The sequence below is a fragment of the Rhinopithecus roxellana genome, chromosome 17 (genome assembly GCF_007565055.1).
Source record: "Rhinopithecus roxellana isolate Shanxi Qingling chromosome 17, ASM756505v1, whole genome shotgun sequence".
NCBI classification, from domain to species: domain Eukaryota; kingdom Metazoa; phylum Chordata; class Mammalia; order Primates; family Cercopithecidae; genus Rhinopithecus; species Rhinopithecus roxellana.
The window spans coordinates 47136096-47148690 of NC_044565.1; the positions used below are offsets into that span (position 1 = coordinate 47136096).

General features: G+C 46.8%; 1 protein-coding gene across 4 annotated transcripts in view; it reads right to left on the reverse strand.

The window, feature by feature from the left end:
• Positions 1–209: 209 nt before the first annotated feature.
• Positions 210–12595, reverse strand: part of ZNF251 (zinc finger protein 251) — a 37708-nt gene continuing 25322 nt past the window's right edge. For 3 of the 4 annotated variants that reach the window (XM_010375194.2, XM_030921343.1, XM_010375193.2), the window contains one exon: positions 210–2712. In XM_010375194.2, the coding sequence (XP_010373496.1) occupies positions 974–2712 (1739 nt within the window). In that variant the 3' untranslated portion in view covers positions 210–973. The remainder of the gene's footprint in view (positions 2713–12595) is intronic. The other variant, XM_030921344.1, reaches the window with a different exon arrangement.

Genomic DNA, 12595 nt, shown 5'->3' on the forward strand with positions numbered 1-12595 from the left:
AGCCGGGCGCGGTGGCTCAAGCCTGTAATCCCAGCACTTTGGGAGGCCGAGTCGGGCGGATCACGAGGTCAGGAGATCGAGACCATCCTGGCTAACACGGTGAAACCCCGTCTCTACTAAAAAGACAAAAAACTAGCCGGGCAAGGTGGCGGATGCCTGTAGTCCCAGCTACTCGGGAGGCTGAGGCAGGAGAATGGTGTAAACCCGGGAGGCAGAGCTTGCAGTGAGCTGAGATCCGGCCACTGCACTCCAGCCTGGGAGACAGAGCCAGACTCCGTCTCAAAAACAAACAAACAAACAAACAAAAAAAAAAATTTTTATCAGTAATTACAATTTTCAAAAGTGGAGATACTTGGTAGGCCCCTGCTTTCTTGGCCCTTAAGGTTCATCTCTCTGCTAAACCGTAGAGTTCCTTAGAACCAAAACCAAACTAACTTCCATTTTAATGAAAATGAAATGCAAAAACTGGGGCTCCAAGCAAGGAGGAAACGTCTACCTGCAGTTCCTCTGCAGGTTGGTGGGGGAGGTGGTGGAAGGAATAAGGCTAAGCCCCACCAGCAGGCCCAAGTTCTCTGCCTGGAGGCAGATGTGTGGGACTGAAAGTGGATGTTCTCAGCCACAAGCCTGGGCCTGGATAGGAAACAAAGGATAAGACTGGAAGGATGTCAGGTAGGGAAGACCCAGAGCACCAGCTGGGCTCATTTTTCACACCCTCCATCAATTTATCATGAGTATCCGGACACAGCACCACATGGTTCAACTCCTGAGCACGGCAGTAGCCTTTACACAGACAGCCTGATTTCCCAGAATGAATTCTCTTGTGTTTACTCCCAGATTTAATGACTTTAAATGACTTTTAGTAGTCATCCGAACTATTTATTTTACTTTGCCAGGAATATTTATCTTTCATTATGCCATCTTATCTTCTAATGTAAAGTGAACAGTTGCTGAATTGTCTTCTGCATTTATCACTTTAAAAATGTCTTTCTTGGAAAATCTTTTTGATTTGAATAAAGTATCTTTTAGATCCATCATTTAAAGCAGGTTTCTCTCCAACATGAGTCTGCTGAGGTGGTGTGAGCTGTGAGCTCTGGCTGAAGGCTTTCCCACACACACTGCAATGACAGGGTTTCCCACCAGTGTGAGTTACCTGATGTCGAATAAGGGCTGAATTTCCACTGAAGGCATTTCCACATTCTTGACATTTATAGGGCTTTTCCCCAGCATGCATTTTCTGATCTTCCGTGGGTTGTGAGGTGGGACTGAAAGCTTTTCCATATTCATTACATCCAAAGGATTTCTCACCAGTGTGAACTGTCCAGCGCAGAATGAGATTTGCACCATGGCTAAAGGCTCTGCTGTGCTTCTCTCCAGTGGGAATCTGTCCATCTGGTGTAAGGCTAGAGCCGTGAACAAAGGCTGGACCACGTTTTCTGTACTTGCGAGTCTCTCCACTGTGAATTTTCTGATGCTGAATGAGGGTTGACCTCCGGCTGAAGGCCTTCCCACAGTCACCGCATTCATAGGGCTTCTCTCCAGTGTGAACTCGCTGATGTAGGGTGAGTTGGGAGCTCTGGCTGAAAGCTTTCCCACATTCAACGCATTGGTAGGGCTTCTCCCCAGTGTGAACTCTTCGATGCTGAACAAGAGTGGAACTCCGACGAAAGGCTTTGCCGCACTCATTACAAACATAGGGTTTTTCTCCGGTGTGAATCCTTACATGTTCAGTAAGATGAGAGTTAAAACCAAAGGCTCTACCGCATTCATTACATACGTAGGGTTTCTCTCCAGTATGAACCCGATGATGGAGGAAAAGGCTTGAGCTCTGACTGAAGGCCTTCCCACACTGATTGCATTTATGGGGCTTCTCTCCAGTGTGAATTCTCTCGTGCTGAATAAGGCTGGAACTTCGACTGAAGGCCTTCCCACAGTGCCTGCATTCATGCGGCTTCTCTCCAGTGTGAATTCTCTGATGCTGAGTTAACTGGGGGCTCTGGCTAAAGCCTCTTCCACATTCATTACACTTGTAGGGTTTCTCTCCTGTGTGAATTATCCGATGTTGAATAAGAGTTGAGCTTCGACTGAAAGCCTTCCCACATTCACCACAGCCAAAGGGTTTTTCTCCAGTGTGAATTCTCCGATGAAGACGGAGGTGAGAATTGAGTCCAAAAGTTTTCCCACATTCATCACATTTAAATGGTTTATTTCCAGTGTGAATGTGATGGTGCAGAACAAGATTTGAGCTGTGAGTAAAGGCTCGCCCACACCGGCCACATTGGTATGGCTTCTCCCCAGTGTGACTTCTCTGATGTCTACTTAGGTCTGAATTATATTTGAAGGTTTTGCTGCATATATCACATTTAAAGACCCTCTCTCCTGTTTTATTTCTTGGAAGTCTAACAACATTTTGGTTCAGATTCAAGTTTCTATCAAATGCACTACACTCTTGGGGTCTTTCTCCCAGAGATCTTTCCCTACCCACGGTAGCTTCTGTTAAAACTCTCTTGTGAATATTGGGTTTGTTCAAACTCTGCCTGGCAGAATTTCCCAGGTGCTCTTCGAGTTTACCCTCACGGCCCCATGCTTCCCGAAACTCAGCTGCCTGTGCATTATCCCTTAAGAGATTTCTTGATACAAATTCTGGGGTTTTTACTTCTTCGGAAAATTTTTGGTTTAAAATAGATAGTTCCTTCTTGGTCCCAACCTCGGAATCTGTTAAAGAAAAATATGAAGGAGTTACTAGAGAAAACCTTCCATCAGGGATAATGTCCACGATGTGGTACAAGCTCCTACAAACCATGCAGAAGGCAGTGCTCTCACAGGGAAACATGTGAAAGGCAGAATTCAAAAGTAAAGATGGGATGGCCAATCAACAGGATAAAAATAATCAACTTCATTAGTTATCAAAGTAGTCACATCAAAACAAATTATGATTTTTCACCTATCAAATTGGCAAATTATTCAACAAATATTTAGAAGGCCAGGCATGTTCTAGGTAAGGAATATACAGGAAGATAAATATAGTCTCTGATCTCGTGATGTTTATGTTCTACTCAAGTAGATAGCAAGTAAGTTCTTAAAAATAATGATACACCATGTGACAGAAATTGTGTAAATATGTTATTGCCCTAACCTAGTCTACATGGTCAGAGAAAATGCCAGGAGTGAGGTTCAAGCTGAAACCTGACAAAGGAAATAAGTTAGCAGTGGCAGACAGGAAGGCCTGGGCCTGGTTGTGATGCACAAAAATATCAGTCAAGTTCCTGATTTAAAGAATTTGGGCCAGGGCCGGGCGCGGTGTCTCACGCCTGTAATCCCAGCACTTTGGGAGGCCGAGGCCGGTGGATCACAAGGTCAGGAGATCGAGACCATCCTGGCTAACACAGTGAAACCCTGTCTCTACTAAAAAGACAAAAAAATTAGCTGGGCATGGTGGCGGTGGCCTGTAATCCCAGCTGCTCGGGAGGCTGAGGCAGGAGAATGGCGTGAACCCAGGAGGCGGAGCTTGCAGTGAGCTGAGATCGCGCCACTGCACTCCAGCCTGGGGGACAGAGTGAGACTCCGTCCCCCCTACCCCCCCAAAAAAATCTGGCTGGATGTGGTGGCTCACGCCTGTAATCCCAGTTGGGGGGCCAAGGCAGGAGGACTGCTTGAGGCCAGGAGTTCAAGACCAGCCTGGGCAACATAAGGAGACCCCATCTCTACAAAAGTACATTTGTTTTTTTAAATTAGGTGGGTGCGGTGATGCACATCTACGGTCCCAGCTACTCAGAAGACTGAGGTGTAAGGATTGTTTGACCCTGGCAGGTCACAGCTGTGGTGAGCCATGATGGTGCCACTGTACTCCACTATGGGCAACAGAATGAGACCCTGTCTAAAGAAAAAAAAATTAAAGAATTTCACTGCTGAGTGCACTGGCTCACACCTGTACTTCCAGCACTTTGGGAGCCTGAGGCCAGGAGTCTGAGACTGCAGTGAACTAGGGTCATGCCACTGCTCTCCAGCCTGGGTGGCAGAGTGAAACTCTTGTCTTTTTTTTTTTTAATCCCACCACGGCTAGAGCAAGAAGTATGAGGGGAGAGTGGGGCAAGATGGGGCAGGGTAAAGACACAGGAAGCACTGCAAAGAGGTTGAGAAATTTGGACTTTATGATAAAGACTTAAAAAAAAATAATGCTGAGCACTGCTAAGAATTAAAGCAACAATCAGCAGGGCGCAGTGGCTCACACCTGTAATCCCAGCACTTTGGGAGGCCGAGGTGGGCGGATCATGAGATCAGGAGATCGAGACCATCCTGGCTAACATGGTGAAACCCCGTCTCTACTAAAAATACAAAAAAAAAAAAAAAAAAAATTAGCCAGGCGTGGTGGTGGGCGCCTGTAGTTCCAGCTACTTGGGAGGCTGAGGCAGGAGAATGGCGTGAACCCGGGAGGTAGAGCTTGCAGTGAGCCGAGATCACGCCACTGCACTCCAGCCTGGGCGACACAGCAAGACTCCGTCTCAAAAAAAAAAAAAAAAAAAAAAAAAAAAGAATTAAAGCAACAATCATACCATGTACTGTTGGTGGGACTGCAAATAAATGACTTTTTTTTTTGAGATAGGCTCTTGCTCTGTTGCCCAGGCTGGAGTGCCATGGTGCAACCACAGTTCACTGCAGCCTTGACCTCCCAGGCTCAAGCAATCTTCCTGCCTCAGCCTCCCAAGTAGCTGGGACTACAGGCACAAGCCACTGTGCCTGGCCAACATACAACTTTTTTTAAAAGCTGACAATAGGCCGGGCGCGGTGGCTCAAGCCTGTAATCCCAGCACTTTGGGAGGCCGAGACGGGCGGATCACGAGGTCAGGAGATCGAGACTATCCTAGCTAACATGGTGAAACCCCGTCTCTACTAAAAAATACAAAAAACTAGCCGGGCGAGGTGGCGGGCGCCTGTAGTCCCAGCTACTCGGGAGGCTGAGGCAGGAAAATGGCGTAAACCCGGGAGGCGGAGCTTGCAGTGAGCTGAGATCCGGCCACTGCACTCCAGCCTGGGCAACAGAGCGAGACTCCGTCTCAAAAAAAAAAAAAAAAAAAAAAAAGCTGACAATATGTCGCCAAAAAAATTGATATATCACACACCCTTTGTCCCCCAAACTGCTCCCCTAGGATTTATTCTAAGTGGACTGCTGTATGTACATGGAAATGAGTACAATGAGGCTCACTGCATTTTGTAATTGTGGGGAAACAAGGAAGAACCCAAATTTCCAAAAATGTGGGTTTTTAAACCCAGTAAAGACTATTCACATAATGGAATACCATTCTACTATTATTATAATAGAAAGATATATAATTAAATGAAAAGCTTATATTACAAAGTGAAGAATCAGGTTCTAAAATTATATGCGCTGCATAAACCAACTTTTATTGAACGTATATATGTAAGATAGTTGCTATTTCTTCCTTAACTGTTTAGTACAAGTTGGTGAAGCCATCTAGGCTTGGCATTTTTTCTGAGGAAGGGTTTTAAATTATAAGTCAATTTATTTAGCACTTAAATAATTATGTATTAACCTTTTCTTGTGTCGGTTTTGATAAATTGTATTTTTCTAGGGTATTTATACATTTTATCTCAATGTTTAAAATATTTGGCATAAATGTGCTCAAAATATCTCCCCCCAACCACCACCACTTTTTTTCTTTTTTTTTTTTTTTTGAGACGGAGTCTCGCTCTGTCGCCCAGGCTGGAGTGCAGTGGCCGGATCTCAGCTCACTGCAAGCTCCGCCTCCCGGGTTTACGCCATTCTCCCGCCTCAGCCTCCCGAGTAGCTGGGACTACAGGCGCCCGCCACCTCGCCCGGCTAGTTTTTTTTGTATTTGTTAGTAGAGACGAGGTTTCACCATGTTCGCCAGGATGGTCTCGATCTCCTGACCTCGTGATCCGCCCGTCTCGGCCTCCCAAAGTGCTGGGATTACAGGCTTGAGCCACCGCGCCCGGCCTTTTTTTTTTTTTTTTTTTTTTTTAAGACAGAGTTTCACTCTTGTTGTCCAGACTGGAGTGCAATGGCACGATCTCGGCTCACCGCAACCTCCGCCTCCTGGGTTCAAGCGATTCTCCTGCCTCAGCCTCCTGAATAGCTGGGATTACAGATGCTCACCACCATGCTCGGCTAATTTTTTGTAATTTTAGTAGAGACGGGGTTTTACCGTGTTGCCTCGGCTGGTTGCAAACTCCTGAGCTCAGGCAATGCACCCGCCTTGGCCTCCCAAAGTGCCGGGATTACAGGCATGAGCCACCGTGCCTGGCCTCTTTTTTTAAAAGACAGGGGCTTGCTCTGTTTCCAGGGTGGAGTACAGTGTTGTGATCATAGCTCACTGCAGCCTTGAACTCCTGGGATCAAGTGCTCTGCCCACTTCAGGCTCCCGGGCAGCTGGGACTACAGGTATGCACCACCTGTAGTCTGGTTATTCCTTATTTTTTTGTAGAGACAAGGTCTCACTATGTTGCCAGGCTTGTCTCCAACTCCTGACCTCAAGCAATCCTCCTGCTTCAGCCTCCCAAAGTGATGGGATTACAGGTGTAAGCCACTGTACCCGGCCCAAAATATCTTTTTATTATAGTCTGAAATATCTAGGTGGTGGCTCCTTTTTCATTTTGGTTATTTGTTCATTCTGTTTTATTATTTACATTTTATTACTACATTATTAGTTACATCCAGAAAACAGAAAGAGATGCTACATGCTCCAACAGTATATATGAGATTAATTCATCTTTGATACCAAAATTTGACAACAGTATGAGAAAACAAACTTGAAGGCCAATCTCATCCACAATGATGGATGTAAAATCCCTAAACAAAATATTCAGAAGCTAAATCCTGTCATATATGTAACAAAGATACAAGCGGGTTTATTTCAAGAATGCAAAGTTAGGCTGGGCGTGGTGTCTCACACCTATAATCCCAGCACTTTGGGAGGCCCAGGAGGGCAGATCACTTGAGGCCAGGAGTTTGAGACCAATCTGGCCAACATGGTGAAACCCCATTTCTACCAAAAATACAAAAATTAGCTGGGCGTGATGATCCTCACCTGTAGTCCCAACTACTCGGGAGTCTGACACAGGAGAATTGCCTGAACCCAGTGTCAGGCCTCTGAGCCCAAGCTGAGCCATCATATCCCCAGTGACCTGCACGTACACATCCAGATGGCCTGGAGCAACTGAACATCCACAGAAGTGAAAATAGCCTTAACTGATGACATTCCACCATTGTGATTTGTTTCTGCCCCACCCTAACTGATCAATGTACTTTGTAATCTCCCCCACCCTTAAGAAGGTTCTTTATAATTCTCCCCACCCTTGAGAATGTACTTTGTGAGATCCAGCCCCTACCCCCAAAACCTTGCTCTTAACTTCACTGCCTATCCCAAAACCTGTAAGAACCAATGATAATCCCACTGCCCTTTGCTGACTCCTTTTTCGGACTCAGCCTGCCTGCACCCAAGTGAAATAAACAGCCATGTTGCTCACACAAAGCCTGTTTGGTGATCTCTTCACACGGACATGTGAAACACCCAGGAGGCAGAGGTTGTAGTGAGCTATCATGCCACTGCACACCAGCCTGGGCAACAGCGAGGCTCTGTCTCAAGAAAAAAAAAAAAAAAAAGAATGCAAAGTTAGTATAGTATTAGAAAATCAGGCCGGGCACAGTGGCTCACGTCTGTTATCCCAGCACTTTGGGAGGCACAGGTGGACAGATCACTTGAGGCCAGAAGTTCAAGACCAGCCTAGCCTGGCCAACATGGCGAAACCCCTTCTCTACTAAAAAATATGTAAAAATTAGCCAGGCATGGTGGTGCATGCCTGTAGTCCCAGCTACTTGGTAGGCTGAGGCAGGAGAATCACTTGAACCAGGAGGCGGAGGTTGCAGTGAGCCAAGATCGTGCCATTGTACTTCAGACTGGGCGACACAGTGAGACTCTGTCTCAAAATAATAATAATAATAATGATAATAATAATAATAATAATAATAAAAATAAAGACTACTAGAAAACTTAGCCGGGCATGGGCCAGGCGTGGTGGCTCACACCTGTAATCCCAGCACTTTGGGAGGCCGAGGCAGGTGGATCACGATGTCAGGAGATCAAGACTATCCTGGCTAACACAATGAAACCCTGTCTCTACTAAAAATGCAAAAAATTAGCCGGGCGTGGTGGTGGCGCCTGTAGTCCCAACTACTTGGAAGGAAGGCTGAGGCAGGAGAACGGCGTGAACCTGGGAGGCAGAGCTTGCAGTGAGCTGAGATCACTCCATTGCACTCCAGCCTGGGCGACAGAGCAAGACTCCATCTCCAAAAAATAAAAAAAATTAAAAATAAATAAAACTTAGCCAGGCATGTGGTGCACACCTGTAGTCCCCCTTACTCAGGAGGCTGAGGTGGGAGGAAAACTTGAGCCCAGGAATTTGACATTACAGCCAGTTATGATTGTGCCACTGCACTCCAGTATGGGCAACAGAGTGAGACTCTGTCTCTGAAAAAAACTTTCTTTTAGTGAAAGAACCCAAACATGAAAGACTGTATGCTGTAAAATTCCATTTATAAAAAGTTCGAAACCAAGCAAAACTCAGTGATTATCCCTGGGGCAGTCGTGCCTGGCAGGGACACCACTAGGCTTCTGTAGAGCTGATCATGCTTTGTTTCCTAATCTGTGCTGGTTCTATGGCTGCGTCTGATTTGTGAACATTCAGAAAACAATAAAATGCGTGTACATAGTCCCTAACAAGAGAGGCAGCCTGTGCTTTGAAGCTTCGAGGCCAGGCATTGCCTTCTCTCTAACTATGAAAGTCCTAGATGGCATCTTCTTATAATAGAAGGCTGTTTTGTCTACACTGAGAATCTATTATTCAGTGTAGCCACCTTCATCAATCATCTCAGCCAGGTCTTCTGGACAACTTGACACAGCTTCTCCATCAGCAGTGGCTGCTTCACCTTGTGCTTTTCTTATGGAGACTGTTTCTTTCCTTAACCCTCATGAGCCAACCTCTGCTAGCTTCAAGGTTTTCTTCTGCAGCTTCCTTACCCCTCTCAGCTTTCACAGAATTGAAGAGAGTTCGGGTCTTGCTCTAGAGGCGATGCTTTGGCTTAAGAGAATGTGTCTGGTTTGATCTTCTATCCAGTCAGTTTCAGGGGGACTGAAACTGTCTCCTTATCAGCAATAACGCTGCTGTACCATCTTGTCATTCCTATGTTCACCAGAACAGCACTCCCAATTTCCTTCAAGAACTTTTCTTTTTATTGTTATTATCTTTTTGAGACAGGGTCTTACTCCGCCACCCAGGCTGGAGTGCCGTGGTGTGATCATAGCTCACTGCAGCCTCAAACTCCTGGGCTCAAGTGATCCTCCCATCTCAGCCTCCTGAGAAGCTGGGACTACAGGCTTGAGCCACCATGCCTGAAGAAGTTTTGCTTTGCATTCACAATTTAGCAAACAGATGCAAAAGGCCTGGGTTTTGGCCTGTCTCAACTTTCACCACGCCTTCCTTACTACGCTTGATCATTTCTAGCATTCGCAGTAAAGTGAGAGGCATGTGACTCTTCCTTTCATTTGAACGCTTATAGGCCATTGCAGGGTTATTAATTGGCCTAGTTTCAATATTGCTGAGTCTCAGGGAATATGGAGGCCCTAGGAGAGGGAGAGAAGTAGGGAATGGCTGCTCAGTGGGTCAGGACACCCACCATTCATTGATTAAGCTCACCATCTCATACAGGCAGAGTTCATGGTGCCTGAAACAATTTCAGTAGCAACATTAAAGATCAAAGATCACAGAGCACCATAACGGATATAATAAAAAGTTTTGGAATACTGCAATGATTATCAAAATGTGACACAAAGACAGAAGTGAGTACGTGCTGTTGAAAATGGCACTGACAAGACTTGCTCAACACAAGGTTGTCACAAAACTTAAATTTGTAAAAAATGTTGGCCGGGCGCAGTGGCTCGCACCTGTAATCCCAACACTCTGGGAGGCCCGGGGGGGCGGATCACCCGAGGTCAGAATTTCGAGACCATCCTGGCCAACATGGTGAAACCCTGTCCCTACTAAAAATACAAAATTAGCCACGCATGGTGGTGCGCGCCTGTAATCCCAGCAACTTGGGAGGCTGAGGCAGGAGAATCTGAACCCGGGAGGTGGAAGTTGCCGTGAGCTAAGATTGTGCCATTGCACTCCAGCCTGGGCGACAGGAGCGAGACTCCATCTACAGGGATAAAAGAAAAAGAAAAAGAAGCAGCAGTATCTGCAAAGCACAACAAAGTGAAGTGGAAGAAAATGAAGTGTGCCTGACCTATATTCATATTAAAATTTAAAAATACGAGTTCACTCCTAAAGCTCCTGGTTATAAAAGTCAGAAGAAAAATTGGGAAAAAAAATGAAGAAAAGTTTTTATGTCGTTTTCTCTATGTGTAGTGCCCTTTCAGCAAGCATGTAAGATTCCTTTTAAATGCCAGGGTCCTCCCCTATGTCTCATATCAATGTAACAGGACGCTTAAGAATAGATCTCTTGGGCTGGGCGTGGTGGCTCGTGCCTGTAATCCTGGCACTTTGGGAGGCTGAAATGACAGGAACGCTTGAGTCCAGGAGGTGGAGGCTGCAGTGAGCTGAGACCGCACCGCTGCACTCCAGCCTGGGCAGCAGAGTGCGACTCTGTCTCTGAGAAACTAAAACCAAACATCTCTCATCAGGCTATCAACAAGTTACATGTGTTTTTTGTGACTACTCAGATAAAAATGTTCCATTGTAACAGTTTCTCAACATTGCAGGCAGGGCTGGCGGTGTTCCCAGGAGGGGGCCCTCACCCACCACCTCGAGGCCGCTCGCTCACTGTGCAGCTGTATGGCAGGCCCAGCGGTGCCCCTCCCTTCGTACATCACCAGAATCGGCTGAAAACTGCCAAAAGAGAACTCGGAAAACAAACAGGTGAGTGGAGAGGCCATGCTTTATCCACCTGGCCTAAAGGACCCTCCAGGCGCGGGGCCCAGAGCACCAATCCCTGGACAAAGAGCAAGGGTGGGCTCTGCTGCCTCCCAGAGGCCTCCCGCGGTAAGACAGCCACGGAAAGCACAGCACGTGACGCCGCGACGAGGCGTCCCAGGGGCAGGGCCCTGGCAAGGAACCCCCAACAAACACGACTGAAACTCAGCCTGGATTCAAAGTCCACATGGAGGCACTGCCAGAGGCGCCTCCCGGGCCAGGTCAGACACCGCGGTAGGGGAGGACGGGACCAGGGCCTGTGGCTCCCGGGGGCGCCCATCACTAACCTCCTTCTTGTACAAGACACACTCAGAACTTCTAAAGCAGGGCACCTGTGCTCACCACTGCCCCTTCAAAGGCGAACAAACAAAAACAGAATCATCTTTTCCTATCTGGCTGACAAGATCTTACTCAAGATCTCTTCATGCAAGGCCGGGTGCTGTGGCTCATGCCTGTAATTCCAGCACTTTGGGAGGCCGAGGCAGGCAGATCACCTGAGGTCGGGAGTTCAAGACCAGCCTGACCAACATGGAGAAACCCCATCTCTACTAAAAATACAAAATTAGCTGGGTGTGGTGGCTCATGCCTGTAATCCCAGCTACCAGGGAGGCTGAGGAAGGAGAATCGCTTGAACCTGGGAGGCGGTGGTTGTGGTGAGCCAAGATGGTGCCATTGCACTCCAGCCTGAGCAACAAGAGTGAAATTCCGTCTCAAAAAAAAAAAAAAAAAAAAAAATCTCCTCACGCAATTCAGACACCCAATGACGGTCGTGGGAACCGCCCCCATGAGAGGAGACAGCAGCACCTCAGGTACCGTGTCGCACAGCCACATAGGATTAAGACTGAGGATGGACTCTCTTCCAACTGCCCCAACAGGACTTCAGTGCTTCCAGATGATGTCCGGAGCGCCGACGAAACCCCATGACGCTAGGGTTCACTACACTGACATCATGGGATGCTGGGCCACGAGCTAAGGCCACCTTGCTTCCTGGTCTAAGTCTGGCACGAACCACACACAGGAGCCTTGCTCCCCTGCAAGTTTAGAATATCCCAATCAACACTTTTAGTCAAAATGACCACAAACAGTGGCTATCAGAACCATAGTTTCACAAAACTATGCAGTTCTTTGTCTTCCTCCAGCTACAAAAGTGTGTTTCCTCAATGGTGTACTGCGTACCGATGGAACTTTCTGGGCAACAATAACATTATATATCTTGACAGAGGTTTGGTTTACACAAGTGTGTCTATTTGTTAAAACTCAGCAAATTCACACTTAAGATTTGTGCACTTCATTTATATACTTTTCACCTCAAAAGAAAAAACTGTAAACAAACACTGATCTCCAATCAATGACACATATGTATTTAAAGGAAGTGTCCTGTTAGTGCTGCTGCTTGGTTATTTTATGTATGTATGTATGTATGCATTTTGAGACAGAGTCTTGCTCTGTCACCCAGGCTGGAGTGCAGTGGTGTGATTTCTGCTCACAGCAACCTCTGCCTCCCAGGTTCAAGCAACTCTCCTGCCTCAGCCTCCTGAGGAGCTGGGATTACAGGCGTGAGCCATCACGCCCTGCTGATTTTTGTATTTTC